The 18320-nt window shown below is 45.2% G+C and overlaps 2 protein-coding genes across 3 annotated transcripts in view; both read left to right on the top strand.

The window, feature by feature from the left end:
• The first annotated feature begins 6773 nt into the window (after positions 1-6773).
• On the top strand, positions 6774-11354 carry SPP1 (secreted phosphoprotein 1). Its single transcript, XM_074588495.1, has 7 exons — positions 6774-6908; positions 8162-8228; positions 8333-8383; positions 9296-9409; positions 9550-9594; positions 9861-10112; positions 10610-11354. The coding sequence occupies exons 2-7, from the start codon at positions 8175-8177 to the stop codon at positions 11015-11017; spliced, it is 924 nt and encodes a 307-aa protein (XP_074444596.1). The 5' UTR covers positions 6774-6908; positions 8162-8174; the 3' UTR covers positions 11018-11354.
• Positions 11355-11648: 294 nt separating this feature from the next.
• PKD2 (polycystin 2, transient receptor potential cation channel) overlaps positions 11649-18320 on the top strand; it is a 32237-nt gene continuing 25565 nt past the window's right edge. The window contains exon 1 of one of the 2 annotated variants that reach the window (XM_074588746.1): positions 11649-12171. In XM_074588746.1, coding sequence (XP_074444847.1) covers positions 11649-12171 — 523 coding nt within the window. The remainder of the gene's footprint in view (positions 12172-18320) is intronic. The other variant, XM_074588748.1, reaches the window with a different exon arrangement.

The following is an 18320-nucleotide window of genomic DNA, read 5'->3' on the forward strand; positions in this document are numbered from 1 at the left end:
TATTCGGTATATCAATTTATCCTATTTACTTGAAAAAATATATAATTAGGAAAATTAACATCTCCTTTGACTTGCTCATAGTAATACCAGCCAGGTGTGAGTTACTACTTCCCATTCCATCCAGCCCCCCCCCCAAGTTTTTAAAAACTGAAAGGATTAATACAATTTTAATATGCAAAACAGAAGGAGAAATTGCTGAGTCTGAGTGATGTTCTCTAATGGCACATTGATTCCGTATTGAACAAGAGGTGGCTACCCCAATACCCCAATTAAGATGAAGTATCCTAACATGCAGGAGATGTCCCAGCTTCCCAAGCCAGAACCAAAACAATCCATTGCTTCTTGCAGAGCTCCTGCCTGGATGGGTTTCGAGGGAAAACAGCCTCATCACCTCCGAGTCTGAGCAAGCCGTGAGGAATCTCTCTGTGACTCAGTCAGGACAGCAGAGGCCTTGACCCTAGCCTGCTGGTTTTTGGTTCCCCCGCAAAATCAAATCAGCTTCTTGGCCAAACAACTTCCTCCCCAAATCCAGTCCCCAACTCTTTAATTTCCCTTCACCAGGCCCACAGATGGGTTTTTCCTCCCACTCCACCGGCAAGGGCTCCACACCCTGGCACACAGTGCCCAGGAGATGTTTGCCTTCACGCTGACTCAGTTCTGCATCCGTCTCACCTCAGACCACAGCAGCCCTAGACTCGGAGCTAAGAAAACTGTTCACAACAGAACCCGAATCCATGTGAGATCTGAAGGGTCTGGTGTGCAGCCCAGCTTGGGTCTGAGGTCAGGTTTACTGACAGGGTCACAACCTGTCCTAGCAGTTCTGCACTGCTTGTGCAGCACACGCTTCACCTTCCCCAGACCTTCTGGAGACAGAAAAGTCAGGGCAGGCTGCAGAAAAGATGCCTTGTGTACAGATAACCACAGATATGCGGGCTGCGATCCTGTGTTGCGTAATGCCCGGCACCTCTCCAAATTGTCTGTTTTGCACTGGTCCTTTCCAGGAGGCATTCAGAAAGTGTGCCTTGTAAAAGGTTTGTCTCTGGGATTGGTAGCAACCTTTTTTGGAGGCTCTCTGCTCCTCATGCTGTGAGCCTTGTGTGGTTGTGTATGGAAACAAGACATGAGCTCAACATGGTATATGGGGAATGCAAAATCAAGGCTGTTGTGTGATAAGGATTACCAGGGCACAGTTGGGACTCTCCTTCTGCCGAGCAGGATAGGGTTGTAGGGCTCATCTCAGTTATGCACAGAAGCAGTGCGTGGGTGACTGTGGACGAGGAGTTGGCCCATCATCTTCCCTGTCCACCTCTTCTCTGTCATACTGTGCTGTAATCTGTTCTGTTTCTTGCAGTGAGGGGGTGGCTCTTTGTGCTTTGCCAGCGGAGATTGGTGAAGATGCAAGCGGAGGGGTGCTGAGTGTGCAGAATTGTTCCTGTGGTGCCCTGCCAAAAGTCCCTGCACTAGGTGGAACAGGCATCTTGTGACTTTCCAACAGTTTCACAATGCAGCGCAAGACGACGCTGTTCTTTCCATGCCCATTCTGCATATTCAGACGTTTCCATTAGTATCCTTTCTCACTGGGAGGAGAAAATTTTGCTGTAGGATAGGAAACAGGGAACTGAGGTAGCAGGGAGGAGAGAGGGGGAAACAACTTGTCACCAGGTTTTTACAATGCTTGTCCAAAAAGCAATCTTCTGTGAAGCTATTTCTTACCATCAAATTCCGCTCAGTGTTCAGACTGTGAGCCCTGAGCTGGAAAACTGATGGTTACTTTCGTATGAGCATGTAGAGGATTTAAGCACACACACCTTGCATGCTTTCCTTCATCCCGGAGTGTCATCTCCGCAGCAGCGTTCAGGCTTCAGAGGCAGCTTCTTAGGAGAGCAGATTGAGTTCAGCTCTCATTGAGAGGCCCAAAATCTCATCCTCCTGTTCTCAAACAATTGCCTTTTGAGGGTTACAAACATCACGTGGCACAATCATGAAAACATGATGTACACCATACAGACTTTCATTGGTTGCTTGCTTTTGTTTCTAATAGTAGTTCAGACTATTACCGTGTTTATTAAATTTCTCAATTCAAACAAATGCAATTCTTTTTCTGTCAATTCAGAGCTGAAACAGAGCCACAAAAACAGCACTGGAAAATCTGGTGTTTTGCTTTTCACACTGGTAACTATGATGACCTGAAAATAACACAGAGTTTCTGTGCTGGTTTAATTCCTGCTGCCGCTGCTCCATGGACTTCAGTATTCAAATACGTGAATTTCAACAGGGAAAAAAGATCCGGAAATTTTTTTTTTTTCTAGCTGGCTGTAAAAGTGGAGGGAGGAAACGTCGGTAGGGCTCCATTTTAGGACGCTACAGACAGCTGGAGTGTATTTATGCTGCAGTAGTAGCAGCCGCTCGGCTCTGTGCAAGCTGGGATCTGACTGAGGCTATTCAGCCTCTAGTATTTGTGGGCCACAGCTGTATGGCAGTTTCTCAAATATTTATTTTTTTTTTCTTCGGTTTCCAAAGCTGTTCCGAAAAAGGCATTTGAAAATGGGAATAGGTAGCGACGAGTCTCAGAAGTCAGAGGAGACAAGCGAGCGGGCTCTCTTTATGCAGAGGGAGATAAGGACAGACCAAAAGACTGTGCTATCTGTCAAACACTGCCACCATCTAATATGCTGGCCACTTATGGTGGTGTTTCCCAGAAAATCTCTGTTCTGTCTCAACTCATCACCTGCTGCAGCTCTAAGTTGGTGTTGTGCCTAGTTCTGCAACCCCTCGAGGAATGGCTAGGGCCAACTCTGGTAAAGTAAGATACCATAACCCCCTTTATTGCCTGAATGAGGGCTAAATTGAGCTCGCCTTGCCAACTAGTCGTCTCAGCTGCACTGCAGATCAGAAGTGGCAGGGAGAATGGAAGGTCACGGACTCCTATGTTGTTCTGAACTGCCCTGTCACTCCACAAGAGGTTTTGCTTGGGAGAAAGCTGCTGCTGCTTGTTTGATTGCTGCTCTGTTTTGGAAATGCTCTAAGTGGTGCAAAGAAAAAGATACACAGCTGCGCTGCACAGCATGGGTTATCAGGGTGCTCTGCTCACACGCGTAAGGAGCAAATCTCCATCGTAATCTCTTTATCTAACGGATCTGACACCTGTATCCCTTCTGCATACCAAGTACTCTCCTAGGCCTGGACACAAATGCTGTGGTGGTCTGTGTAGTCTATTTAAGAAGCAGAAGGTTTTTTGAAGCCTACCAACTGCTGAATGTAAGTTTTTCGCCACTTTCGAAGCTTTCGCTAGGAAAATTTAAGGGCTTTGGGGGATATATTATATCGGCTAACGTGCTGAGTTTCAAAGTACTTTTCAGGAGTGTTTTATGGTAACAATGCAAGGAAGTTTGGGTTTTCATCTGTTTTTCACAGAAACCACTGTTTACTAAGTCTGCTTTTCTTTGGGACGTTTAGTTGCAAACCAGCTGTTTCTAAGAATGCTGCCAAGCTGGGGTTCCTTGGGGCTTTTACTTGATGGCATTCTTAATGCTGATGAAGGATCAATCTCTCTCTCCCAGTCTTTGCCACCTAGAAGACGCTGCACTGGTTTCTCCTGAGACTTGGTTTTTCGGTGAACAAATCTAAACAAAAGCCAGCTCTCCTGAAAGTTGGGCATTGCAGGTCACTGCAGGCAGGCTGGGATTTCCCACGCTGCTCAGAGATATTGACAGGCATCGCGCTGATGTCTCAGCTCAGGATCTTAGGTACATGTCGGAGGTTGCACAGGAAGGCACTGCTAGTGCGACATGAAACAGCAGCCTAACCACATGTTCCTAACACAGCCCAAGGTGGAAGAAATTGCGGTCAAAAGCTTTGTTTGACAGGATAGCCATGTAGAAAATGTCACTTGCAGGCAACAAATTACAGCCTGTCTTGGTCACGCTCCACACAGACCCTGACAGCTCTTGAAAGCTGAAATCATGTACCCTCCCACTTGTATAAATTCAAGCAAGTTGCTTCTGCCGTGCCACCACCAGCCAAGCGCTCTCTCCAGAACTAGGTATTTTAATGCGGGACGTAAAAATGGTGAAAGTTTTCCCCTTTCTGCCCTGCTTGTTTTTTATCTCTGAGAGGTCGAGAAGCACTGCCTCCTACAAAGGCAAAGGATTTTTCAGCTAGATGAAATGATTTACAGGATGAATAACCACATAGTGATGGGTATGAGACAATTGCTAAATTTACTACAGCTCTGTACTGGCTGATCTTGCATAAAATGAAGCCATTTAGCAGTAACTGTTGCTTCACGTCCTGCTTCTGGATTACTGCAAAACATGACTGGTGTTTCTTTGTTCATACAAAACCAACCATATATCTTTGGCAACAGTACTCAGAAATGCTGCCACCTCCCAGCACACTGGAAATATCAGTTGTTTGTCAGAAACAATTCCCTGGGGGTCACATAGCATCTCTGCTAGGCGACAAGTGTTCCAGGCACTCGGAAAACATTTGCCTTGAAAAGCCACAGTGATAATTGACCTGTACAGGAAGGTCTTTAACAAACTGCAGGAAGCCTGTGTTTCTAATGGCAGCACTGATAACTGCTGCTGAATTTGGTGAAACAGGTTGTTTACAAGTCCTGACATAATATGTATTTTTCCTGAAAGTCTGATAGACAGTAAAATGCCATTATGCAGATTGCAGGTGCTGGAAGGTTACTGTTTTGGCCAGACAACAGCTCTAGGGGATTTTTCAGTGTAATGTTGTTCTTCAGTTTCGTGTCTCTTGATGAATGATTGGTAGAGAAGTAGGTTTTTGCAGGCTTAAAATTTCATACAGTGTATGTGGACAGGAGAGCAGGACTTGGCATACCCAGTCTCACTCACATTCAGTGGCGGGAGCCACCAAGCTTGTCTTGGTCTCAGTTTCTCGCTCAGATGATTGTCAGATGGAAGTAGTTTTTCCTTACCAGTCGGGGGAGCTGCAAGATGCACTGTTCGTTTGTATCGGTGTTTGGGATCAAAGGTACTCAGCTCCGTAAGGGCCGGTTTTGCCGTTCCCTGGAGTCAACAACAGTGGCCTTTTGAAGCAGTCCTCATTACTGTGTAATAGTGATGTATTATAATCTGGGTGTATCAGCTACTACAGAATGCTCAAGCTGAAACTTCTAAATAGCCCCCACTTACAGCTCGAGTCCTGCATCTGCATTCAAGGGCTTCAGTAAACTATTTGGTTTCCAGAAGCACTGAGCTGCAGATACGATGGGAGGAAAGTCTTTCCTGAGTTAGTAAATAATAACGGTTACATAACTCCAAAAATAAAAGCTAGGACAGTCCTCATTCAGGTAGATGCATACATGGGTTTATGGACATGCAGAACTATTAAATGATATCTTTCTATCCAGTTCTCCTCCTAGGATATTAGAATACTCTATTAAGCAGACAAACTTCTCGGTGTTGCTGCTCTCAGCTCAAAAATATATCTAGCCTGGTGTGTTGATGTGATGGGCAGGTGCTGAGCTAACTTGCGTATGTTTCCCATGGTGTTTCTAAACACGCCACAGAAGTGTTAGTAAGCACAGGATAATTGGTAACATGGACTGGGACAGCAAGGTGTCTGTTTTGTTGCTGCTTGACTAAGAACACATCAAACATTAGTTGGGTATCAGAAATGAGGAGAAAGATAACCGCTTAGTTATAAACAGTTATAAACATTCTGCCTCCTAAAAGTGCTATTTGGAATGTTTTCCTGTGTTTGAATGACACCTCATTGTCATTTTAAAGAAACACAGAATGGAAAACGGTCTGAGAGTCTTATAGCACATCACAGATGAGGCAGAATCTATCCAAAGCTACGGCTGTCCAAGTGAAGCGCTGCAACAACAGATCTGTTGCCCATCAGCAGGGCTGATGCACTGCTCTGTAGCAGACATGGGATTTCATTCCACGATGCTTCCCAATGCTAATCATGGCACTCCTCATACTGGAGCTACAACTGGTGGGGTTTTTTTTCCCCTTTTCCTTTTTTTTTTAGCTTGAAAAATATCTGGCACCTGGTCCCTGAAAAGGGTTCTGGAGCAGGTTTGGTGCAGAAGACAGCTGTAGCAGGTGATTCAACCGAACAACCTGAGAGAGTGAATGAAACTAGGAAGGACCCAAGTACAACTGAATAATGGAAAAGGAGTGAGAATTTCTGATGATGTTGCACAAACCCTGTTTAATTAGCCTATCAGTGGCTCTTGTGTACCTTTACAAACAAGTTTCTGGATGCAGAATGCTTATTGAGACAAACTAATATTAGATATATTTTTGAATCAGTTCAGACCAAAAAGGCAAAAGGCCATGTTCTGCACCCTGTCTTTGTGATTCCTGTTGCAACATACATACCCTGGAGAGCAAATCTACACTTTGTGGAAGCATTAACCCCTTTTTAGGGAGTTTTGTATTCAGATCTCTTTCTTCCTGCGCACATTACGTACTCTTACCCCCTACAGAACAGGGCATGGAAGGTTTCTGGGAAACTGGGCTCTGCCTTTTCACAAAAGGAGGACAGACGTGCCCTGAAGTCCTCCTACACGATACCAAATGCTGTGCATTCAACAGACCTGCTGGTTAATGATCTTGCCCATAAGTAATGTTTTAACCATAGAGTAGCTTTTGTTTGCTTCAAAAGCCACAAAGCCAAAGAGGAAGTGTAGGAGAACGTGGGCAGGATGGTGGCCAGGAGCCTCATGACCTCATCTTTTTCCGCCACACGGGGATTGGTGGCCATGGCTGGGACAGGGTTTAAATTCCCCGAGGTCGGAGATGTCAGGCAGTCAGGGGACGAAGGGAGAAAGCCAGAGCTGCTGGTAGCCAACTGGCTGGAGCTGTTGCTGGGATCACTAAGAGTGTTCTTGTTGCAGCTGACTCTTCCAGCACCAGAAAAAGGTAATTTTTTACTTTTTTACTTGACATGTACCATTCTGTCTGCAGCTTTAGTCAAGGAAGCATTGGGCAGGAGATCTTTGAAAACTGCTTCACTAGACAGGGATGTTTGATGTTTCTCTGTGGAAAAAGGTTTGCTTTTACAGGAGCAAGGTTGCTTTTGCGATGCAAGGTATTACAGACAATCACAATTTTAAACCTTTGTCCTGATAGATGTTGGGAGTAGGTTACTATAAACCCAAGCGCTGGAAACTCAAAGCTGGTCCTTGAACACAGAAAGCTTCCTCCCTCGTGTAACCACTGCCTGGCAGTGTCCCTGTTTCTCCTGGCAGGCTTGCAGTTTGTGCTGCGCGCTACTGAACGGATGGGACACGCGCCCTTCTCTGTGTAACTCTTGAAATTGCAATAGCCCTAACAGAGCGTCCTGTCTCAGGGCCAGCTGCACTAATGTATTTTAAATGTAGTCTTAGTAGCCTTTCTTTCCTGCTATGATTTAGTGAAGTTTTAAATGCCTCTTGTTCATTTATAAATCGGTTTAATTTCTCTGGGATGTTCCTTACCCTGGGAATTGGTCTGTCAGCACCAAAATTTACTGTAGCTCAGCACTCTCCTAATTTCAGCAGGAATCACTCATTTATTAAATTGCTAACGCTACAATGTGAGCAGATATTTCACTTCATCTCTTGCACGGAAACATGGGTTATTCTGTTCAAACTTCTGGAGGGGGAAATAAAGGTCTATCAATAAAAGCAGTTTATGTTCATATAAACTGAATTTACTCACAGTCACTCCAGTTAATAACACTGAAAACTAGTTTTAAAATAACTGAAAAGAGAATCCAAGCTGAGTTTGTCTTGTCCTGTCTCTTCTGACAAAACGATATTAAATGAATAAAGATAAACCAAAGCTGATTTTACAGCACTCAGTTTTTCACAAAGCTTTTCCTTTGCCAGTGCAAGTTAGTAGATGACAGAAGGAATCCGCTCGCCTTCTCAGTGTGGCTACTCACACTACTGCTCAGCACTTCTCAGTACCGGGTTTTAAAATTCATGAAGCTTTTGAGTTGCTAAGTCATTACAAAACCAGCTGGGTGTCGGGTGGTGATGGAGGATAGAGGAAAAAGATTGGCATGGGCAGGTTGAATGCTTAGCAGAGAGCTGGTCTCGGCACGGTGAAGCACCCAGGAGAAAGAAAAAGCCTATGGCATTTTTGTGGTATTTTACCTTGTTGACTCACTGTTGCAAAATATTTTCTAGGTAAAACCTCACAATGAAGGTGGAAATTCTGTGTTTATGCCTTATCAGCATCACCGCTGCATGGCCAGTGAGTAAATCACAAATGCATATTAGCAATCGCTTGCATATTTTCTGTGCATATTAGCAAGAAATTAATACTGACAAATGCTTTGTCTCTTTTCTTCCTTCAAGGTGAGTAAATCCAAGCAGCATGCCATTTCTGCCAGCTCTGAAGAAAAATATGTAAGCTCCTTTTGTCTTTCTATTCATTTTCTTTAATAAATTATTTTTTATTATTCTTTTCTCTAATACACGTTGTCCGATACTTGTTTTATGATTGTAGCTGCTTGCAGAACATGTTCTCACCTGGCTGTTATGAGCCAGTTTCTCAGGTAGCCAAAGCAGAGAGCCACTGATGTCAGTAGACTTTTGCTACGTTAGGCGTCCTGATTTTTGTTAGCTGAATCTCTGAATCAGGACTAGAAACCTTTTTTCTTAATGAAAAACGTGTAAACTGTCAGTTAAAAAGATTAAAGGACTGTAGCATGGCACAACTACTATAACCCACATTCATTAGTGGGGAGCAGATGACAATATTTGGTGTTGGAGGAGCACTTTAATCCAATTCCCATGATTTCTTGGAGTGGTGTGATGAATGCTATTAGTCTTGTATATAGCTATTTGATTTATTCTCCATCGCCAACTCCTACCCATGCCAAATCAATTCTTTGCTCTGAGAATCAGCTACTGCTTTTAGTTTAGAGTTTTCCTGATGGGGGAGATAAATCACTCTTGGGAAAAGGACCTGAGATTAGCAGAAACGATGGACATGAGATAAAACTCCAAATTTCACTCGAAAAAAATGAGCTGGAGAAACTGATGGGAACTTCCCCAGCTCTGCCAGTGTGAGAGGGACATCTTCTGTATTATATTGTTTGCATATAATGTTCATCTGGGATGACGGCTTGTTCTGAGTCCTCTTCCTGCTGCAATTAATTGCTGAGGACACATCCTGTACAAAAGGAGTGTGTATTGCAGATGCCACATCTGCCTGAAAACAGAGGTTGTGAGGCAGGCAGCTTTGCCTGCTCCTGCATGCTCCTTTGTGGATTAAAACACACACACACCCCTCCATTATTTTTTTCTCTCTTGAAGGACCACAGAGGCCATCACTCACACAGATATCATCATCATCACCACCACCATGGGAATTCTCAGTTTTGGGAGAGGCTGCAGCACCCACAGAATGACCTGGCGTCACCTCAGCAGGTATGGGCAACTAACTGGAAAAGAAAGAGCATCTCTCAATGCCAAGATTAGGATTAAGTGCTTAACGAATAGCCAATATGCTGATCAGCTCTACTGTACATGGCTTTGTGTGCTAATAGTGAGTTGTATGTTGTTTTCAGACTCTCTACTCTTCAGAAGAAAGCGTGGATGACCCAGTACAACCGGTAAGTGTTTTAAACAGCAAAATATCAGCTGAATGCTGCCGGGCAGCCGGTGTGTAGCAGCATTTATTTTCCGCAATCAAATGCAGTTCTTGTGGTCACATCTCTCCCTAAATGAAACAAAGCTTCAGGCGGGGTGAGGCAATTTCAGAGCAATTCATGCATGTAGCTCCTCAGCAGTGCATAAGCCCTGGATCAGCAGGACAGATACCAGTCTGCACATCTCACATATATGTTCATTTGCCTGATGCATAATCAATGTTTTCCAGCACTTCCCTGATGTGTCAAGCAAGAGCCATGAAGATGTGGATGATGACGATGATGATAACGACTCCAATGACACGGATGAATCCGATGAGGTTGTCACGAGTTTTCCCACAGACATTCCAGTAACAGTACCCTTCCCTCCTTTCCCTTTTACCCGGGGAGACAACGCTGGCAGAGGCGACAGCGTGGCCTACAGGATGAAGGCAAAAGCCGCAATGGTGAAGTCTAGCAAGCTCCGCAAAGCTGCAAAAAAGGTGAATAGCGCTGAGCAGTGGGTACCCAGGTTTTTGGAAAAGGGTAGTGAACTTGAAAACGGAGATGTTATTTTATGGGAAAATTGAGATGTTATTTTATTGGTGGGGGGAAGGCAGGCATAAATGAAGGAATGTATTTCCTTTCTCTGGAGAGAGAAAAGCAAATCAGGGGGTATCTATGGCCAGAGGGCTGTGGATGTGCCAAGGCGGGAGCATAGCACGCTGCTGCAAGCTACGCAATACTGCAGTTTGCACTATCATGATGTACTTGCACACATGAAATCTGAGGCCAGGATCAAACTTGAGTTTCTTGTAATGTGAAAAGTTCATGTAACTCCATAAAAGACCACAGTGTCTCCAGGCAGAGATATATCATGCAGGCTTTGAGTGTCCCTGCAGCCCACGCAGCTTGCTTTGGTGCAGTATGGCAGCATCTGTTGACAGATCAGTTCCTCAGGAGTGACAATGGCTCTTTCTTCTTTTCCTTTCTAACACAGTTCATTGTGTATGATGCCACCGAGGATGATGACAGCGCCCTTGATGCAGACAGCCAGCAAGCAGGGCTGTCCCGGGAGGATTCTGCTGCCCACCGCTCCCTGGAGAAGCATGCCATCAGCAGGGAATGGCCTGACAAGAGCCACGAGCAGGACAGCAGTGAGCTGGACAGCCAGCAGCGTTATCGGAGCGTGGAAAACGACAGCCGGCAGAAATTCGACAGCCATGAGGCGGAAGGACATGATAGCAAGGCTAGTATCAGAGGGGATAGCCACCAGAGCATGGAAAGCAGGGAGAGTCAGGTTCATGTTTCAGCTGAGATCCCCGACGATAACAGCAATCAAACATTGGAGAGTGCCGAGGATGCTCAAGACCATCACAGCGTTGAAAATAACGAAGTCACCCTTTAAAGGGAGACAAATGTAACGTTTCCCTTCTTTTTCAATTCCTACCTAAGGGGAGGGGGGAGTAGCTTCATTTCGGGTAACTGTTTGTAAATGTAGAGCGCGTGGTGACTTTTCGGGCTTGGGGCAGCTTCTTTACCCAGTGGCCTCCCCTCGGCCGCCAGCAGTGCCAGCCATCTGCGTTGTGCCGGCCTCGCGGGATGCAGGCGGCAGAGGCATGGGGAAGCGAGGCGAAGGCTGTCGGAGGCACAGAATGAGCGTTACCTCTCTGGCATGCTGCTCTCTGTACTGCCAGCCTGTATTTTGCTGTAACTGGATTTAAATAAAAACACAAAACCCTGGACCTGCGGGCTGCATTACTGTTTGCCAGACTGGGGCAGCGGGGGAAGCTTTCGGGCTGCATGAGAAGCTTTAATACCTCTTCTCCTTAAAATTATGCTAAATAGCGGCTCCCCCGGCAATTTATTAAGTGGTTAAAACCCCTTCGCGGGGCCTCCTTCTGCTTTTGCCGAGGGTGAGCAGCGAGCTGGCCTGAAATACCCGGCGCCGGCCCCTGCACCACTACCGCCTCAGGGCTTCCCGCCTCACGGCTCGGCTCCGGCCTTCAAGCCTAACGGCCACGCCTCTCTCCGAGGGGATGTGGAGGGAGGGCAACTACATCTCCCTCCGTACCCCGGGCTTTCCGGGCCGGCGCCGGAGGGCGGGGAAGGGGCGGAGGCGGCGGCGCTCCGCCCCGGGCGGCGGCGAGCTGATGGCGGGCCGCGGAGGCTGCCGGCGCGGACGGGAGCAGCTGGAGCTGGAGCGGCTGGGCGAGGCGGCGCGGGCCGGCTCCTGCCCGCCGTCGCCGCCGCTCTCTGCCTGCTCGCGGCAAGCCTGGAGCCGGGACAACCCGGGCTTCGAGCCCGAGGAGGAGGGGACGGCGGCGGCGGCGGCGGCGGGGCCGGTGCTGGAGATGGACGTGGAGTGGGGCAGCCCCGCGGCCGGCACTTCGTCGTCGTTGGGCAGCGGTGCGGTGGGTCAGGGCGGCGGCGGGCGGCGGCAGCGGCGGCTCCCCGCGGGGCGCGGCGGGGCAGAGGGGCCGAGCCGCCACCAGGTACCGGCCGACGGCGCCGCGCCCCGCCGAGCGGCCTGGGCCAAGCGCCTGGCGCGGCGGCTGCGAGGTGAGAGCCTCTGCCCCCCTCCCCTCCACCCTCTGCCCTGGCCTCTCCTGCCGGAGCGGGGCTCCGGGTCCCTCGGCTCCTGTAGCTCGGGTGCCTCTTCCTGTAGTCTGTCGCCGAGAGGAACGTTTATGGGTTGTTTGTAGTCCTTTTGCCTTTTCTTCCATCCAGCCTTTTGCTGCCTGCCCTCTTTTTCCACTATCCGTGTTCTTTTTCCATCTCCTGTCCCCCCCCCGCCCCTTAACGCACATCCATATTCTGATCTCTGTCCTGGCTATGCCCGCAGCACGCACAAATGCACACACACCTCTCTCCTTTCCTCTGGAGCATAGAGCTCTCTGCCTTCCAGGTCTTAGTCCTGGCTGATTCCGGTGTAAGAGACTCTCCTGAGTAGTTTTTGGATACATGTGGCTTTTCCAGTCAGGTCTTTGGAGAGTTGGAGCAGTAAACTTGTCTGTCTTTCTTTTTCAATGCTCTCTGTCCTATAAAAGAAGTAGTTAGGATGGCATTCGTGCTTAGACTGGGGTTGTTGGGAGGGCGTTTTGTTCCCTTTTGCTTTTCTGCGGTGTTGCACAGTGCCTTGGAGCTGCCCTCAATTGTTGAGATCTGCCCGTTGATGCACAACTGCTGACTGGGGACGTAGTTTGGAGCATCAGCGGGAGCACATCGAATGAGCATTTGGAGTGTCATTCTAAGCTGTGTTAAGTCTGTGCTTGAGCTGCCCCTGCACAAAGTTGATTTGACGCAGCAGAGAAAATGGTGGATGGGGCGTTCTTTGGATTCAAGGTTGTGGGAGCCCATGCGAGGAGCCCCCCTTCCTTTTCAGAGAGGCTTAAAACATCAGCATCAAATCGTGAGGATTTTAAACACGGGATTTGTTTAAGTATCAGACAAAATCTTTATAGTTATAAAGCTGCAGGAAAAGTTTTTTAAACCATGTTTAGAAAATAAGATTTCTTGTAAAATGTATTTTTTCTGAAGTGATAGATAGTACTGTTACTGGCTGGCACAGCATCAGCAGAGATGGCAAAACGAGCTTGATTTTAAGGAGGGGCTTGCAGATTAGGCTATTATATGTCCTGTATGTCTTCACTTTGATTTTCATGTGCATTCAAAAATCATTTGCTGTAATGATTTGTCTGTCTTCAGCTGTCTTGCACCAAAATAAATCCCTCTTGATCATTGCAGTGTTTTACTTGGATGCAAATCGAACTTGCAGAGATTATGGAATAGAGCTTGTTTTCTTTTTAGCAGATCTTGTTGGGAGAGTGTTCAATGAACTAAGTAACTTCATAACAAGAGACCAGAATGGCCAGGAAAAAAATATCAATGATAATTATGTTATGCGTGAACTGGCACTGCTCTGTTTTTGGTCTTCAGTGGTGTATTTAGTTTAGTCTGTGGCTGAGATATGTAAATTCCTAGGAAAGGAGCTGCTTTGTATGGAGAAAGGGAAGTCCTTTTATAAAAATTCTTATCTAATAGACTGTTTGGATGCTCCCCTTACACTAGTTGTTGCTGAGGAGGAACGTCCTGCATACGCTTCTAACAGTGGTGAAAGGTAGTGGTGTTTGGATGTGAGGTGAGTGTGAGAGTGACTCTGTCATCACAACTGGCATAAGTTGCTACTGTTTTATCTCTGTCATGGTTTCTGCAGTAATAATCAAAACGGATTATCCTTACTAGGACCAGTTTTGGTGCTGGTTTCTGATCCATTTTGAACCTGAAGGCAGAGCTTAATAATGTGATTTGTGTAAGGTTAGAATATTCGCAGATGGAAAGAATGAAGGTCCATCAGACAGACTTCTTTATTCTCTCCCTCCCCCCCATGAGATACCATGCTAATGCAGGCTTTGTAAAATGCTTGGTTTAATCATCTGTAGTTCATCTGAGTCTACAGTTTAGGCTTGGTTTTGGGTGCAGGAAGGTTGCTTATTATGGTGCTTTTTTCTAGTAGTGTTTTTTGGTTTTAAGCCTATATATGTATTTTCACCTTGTTCAGCTGAGCAAGCAGTGTAACCAAGAGGAACTGGCTTTTGGTGAAGCTGTGTGCTGTGCTGGCAGAATGAGCTCAGCTGAGTCTTCATCGGCATCAACATCAGGCAGGTGTTGCCAAAGAAGATGTTCTGGCCCTGATAGATGGATCCCTGGCCTGTCCTGCTGCCTAAAAGCAATGTATCTTGGGCTAGAGCAACCAGTTTGGGAGCTGATGAACATCCATAGCTTCAATTTTTAATTTCTGCTTTCAGGCTGAAGGATCAGGACCACCTTTGACGTGGTGATATTAAGCATCCTTTCGACGGGTGTGGTTCTCTTTACACTACTGGGTATGAGCTTATTAATCAAGTGCACGCTGTGTGGAGAATGACGCAAAGTTACACATTCTTGCAGTGCAAGAAAACAAAAAAGAATATTTTCAATAATGGCTGCCTCTTGCTGTTCGAGACAGTGTACAATGGTAGTATTCTATTTTTAGCTGTAAAATGAAAAGACTTGGTTTCATGTTCTAGGAATGTTCCGAGTGGATTTATCCCTGTGGTTACTATCCACAGTTTCTGCTGATTTCCGACCTGCTTAACACTGTGTGTTTATAGGCAAGTGTAGATGAAGTTCCTGTACTAGACAGATCCTTTTCTTGCTCGTTCATGAGAATGTTGCCATTAATTCATAGGCACAGTAAATGGCCAGGTGTGACTTGTGCTGTGGAGGTACCGCAGGGTGCTGTACTTGCCTGCTGCATAGGTACTAGCCTTCTCTGAAGAATGTGATTGCTGCAGGCTGCACAGCGAAAGGGCTGATTTCAAGCCTGAAGTTAATACAGAGCACTTGAAGCATTACTGAGGTTTTAATACTGGAAAGAGCACTCAGTAGTTCTTTTGACATTTCATGGATAGCCGTGAGGATCTTTGAAGACTGGAAAATGGCATTCTCAGTTTTATTTCAAGATCACTAGAGGAAAGTTAGCATAGAGTTATTTAATTAAATGCCATTTTGCTAGACAGTATTCAACAAGAGGGATTAATCCTTTGGATATGAAAAGTGATAGTGTTACCACAGCTAAACAAGTTGCCGCTCATCGAGTGGGGGATAGCGAACGACAGCTTACACTTTTCTTGTTGTCAGTTGTGAAATAAAAATGCAGACAGGATTTAAGGTAATGGGATTTTGGTAATTGCAACTGTAGGGTAGACTGTAACAGAAGTCACTAAGTGAATAGGAAGTCAGTTACTTCACACTACCTGTATTTTAGGTTCTTCTCTTTGTGGATCCTTTTCAGATTCTAACGTGAGTCTCTGTGAAGTAATTTTAGTCCCTCTAGTTCTGTAGATCTCTTCAGCAAACATCCCAGATACTGAGGGGAGAGGAGGGGATGAATATGCAACTCTGTCAAGGAGAAAGTCATCAAAAGTTTTGACGGGTAAGAGCAAAGTCCGTTTCCAGAGCCAGGCTGGAAGGGTAATCTGCCCCTCAGAGCTGTCACCTGGCCATTCACATGCATCAGTACTAAGGAGTGTATGTGGGATATTTCTTGAAAGATTTCCGTAGTTAGTGTTAAACAGAAGTATCAAATATCATTTCCAGTCACTTACTAATTGTTAACGTTCATGAGGAATGCACTGTTACATTTTTACTGAGTTGAACTAATGCAGGCTTCAATTGTACCTTACTAAGGATTGTGCAACTGCATTCTGTTGTTGTTTTGGGACAAAGCGTCTTTGCCCAAGGGTCACTTTTCCTCTCCTTCCAGCCCCATTCTTTGCCCAGCATCTGAGTTTCTGTGTGGGCAGAGCTGTTAGTGATATGTATCTTCGCTTGAGTGCTTTCAGAACTTAAAAGACTTTTACATAAATCTGAATGACTTTGTATGCATTCTGTAAATTATAAACTTGGCTTTATGATTATGTAGGTATATGTAAGTACATATACTTTATATATCTTACGTGTGTGTATATATATGTATATAACATTTTTTGTATGCGTAAACAGAAAGATTTGAATTTCCTGTTTTACCTAACAAGCTAGACTCTTTATTGTACAATGAAATTTCATCCGTGTTTGTTTGGGTTTTCTTCACTTGCATTTGATCATAATTTTTTGATAAGTCTTCTGAGTTTGTATACTCTTTAGGTAAGTCGTTTGGGCTACAGAATGAGTATGAGAGAATTGTTATTTGCAGATTTCTTTGATAAATGAAAGAGTACATAGATTCTGTCAAAAAGTTGATTAATAGAAAACTTATATAAGGAATGAACTGAAAATGATTAATCAAGGCTAGGAACTAAACGTTTTTGGTGCTTGCAGTTGATGTCAACTGAAATCCAGCACTGCTTACTGCTACTATTATTGATGCATTTAAACCATTATTCTAATAAGACAAAAAGGGGAATAATCTATATATCTTCTAAAAACGTAGCAACTAATGAAAGCTTTGAGCTAGCTGACAGGCAAATCCTGAGTTCATTTAACACAAAGATCAATGTATGATCTCTGGTGCTGGGTTTGATTTGTGGTTTTTTTTCCTTCACATATAACTTTCTGTTCCTTGCTGACTTGATTCCTGATTATTCTAATATGACAGAATTTGAGCTTGCAGGCTTTCTGCTCACCACATTTCTTATTGGTGAGTAATGTGCTGACAGCCGGGACTCGGCTCGCTTGCCAGCTTAGCTCACTGGCTGTTCCAGCCTTTTCGTCCTCTCTTCCGTAATGTTTTCCTGCCTTTATTATGAGGGTTGCTAGTGCAACGTAGTGCTGCGTTAGAGCCTGAATTTATTGAGTTCTTTATTATTAGTGACTCTGTGAATGTGCTTGGGTTTGTGTTTCTGTCTTCAAGAATGACCTAATGGTGAGGATTTTGCATTCTGTGTAGCAAACTTGCAGTCTTTATCTGTGAATTTTCAGACCTAGCCTTAAAGAACAGCTTTGAAAAAGCTCTCCTGTTTTGGGGGTTGACATTAGTGAAGGTTGTAAGTTACTAATTAAGAGTGTGAACAGAGATTAATACTAGGACTATTAGTTCATGCTGTGCCTATGCTAGAGAAGTTTCCTGGTTGGCTTTGTGCTTAGGTCACAACTTAAAAATGTGGTAGCTGAAAGGCTTCTAAAAACATCTAATACCTTTTTTCTTTTTTTTTTTTTCTCCTGAATACACCTCGTATTTACAAGTAGGGGGAAGAGTTTCCCTATTCCCATCTCTTTGTTAGCAAATTAAGCTCTGCAGCAGGCAAATGAGCCCTTTGTCCATCTTAGTCTTACAGCAGTCGTTGCAAAGCAACTGAACTCTCATTTTGTTGTCAGTTTTATAACGCGTTTTGGCTATCCCTTGTTGCTGTTCCATTTGACTTCAAATTACAGTGGTATGTTTGATGGATCAAAGGTTTTTTTTCTTAGGGAGTTTGACGTTACTTCATTTCCATCTACTGAGAACGTAAAGCATGTTTTAAAGGGTTGTCCGTTTAAAATACCTGAAAAGGAAAAGGGTGGAAGTTTGGTGCGCTTCTGTAAGAGTGAATTTCTATTTTTATATGCTTTCTTTCCCACCATAAACCAAGGTCAAATCGCCTTGCTTTATTTAGGCTTAAATGAAGAGAAGTTTCTTGAAGGTAGCAGTTCTGGTCTGAACATCAGCAGCTGTTCCCAGCTTTTTTTCTGCTCTGTATTAGGAAATAAGTATGGTGGTTACTAATTGCTTTTTGTCCCAAGATCACAGTATCACAGAACGGTGGGGGTTGGAAGGGACCTCTGGAGATCATCTACTCCAACCCCCCTGCCAAAGCAGGGTCACCTAGAGCAGGTTGCACAGGAACGCATCGAGGCGGGCTTTGAGTATCTCCAGAGACGGAGACCGCACAACCTCTCTGGGCAGCCTGTGTCAGTGCTCTGTCACCCTCGGAATAAAGAAGTTTTACCTCATGTTGAGGTGGAATTTCCCATGTTTCAGTTTGTGCCCATTGCCCCTTGTGCTGTCACTGGGCACCACTGAAAAGAGTCTGGCCCCATCCTCTTGACACCTGCCCTTTAGATATTTATAAGTATTGATGAGGTCAGTTATTTCTGATGGTTGTTTCTTTTAGAGACTTGGTTTAAAAGGTCCTTTTGCTTTTCTGTTACCCTTTCGGAAGGGATCACCAAAGTTAGTAACTTCTGTCATC

The sequence above is a fragment of the Larus michahellis genome, chromosome 5 (assembly GCF_964199755.1).
Source record: "Larus michahellis chromosome 5, bLarMic1.1, whole genome shotgun sequence".
NCBI lineage: Eukaryota > Metazoa > Chordata > Aves > Charadriiformes > Laridae > Larus > Larus michahellis.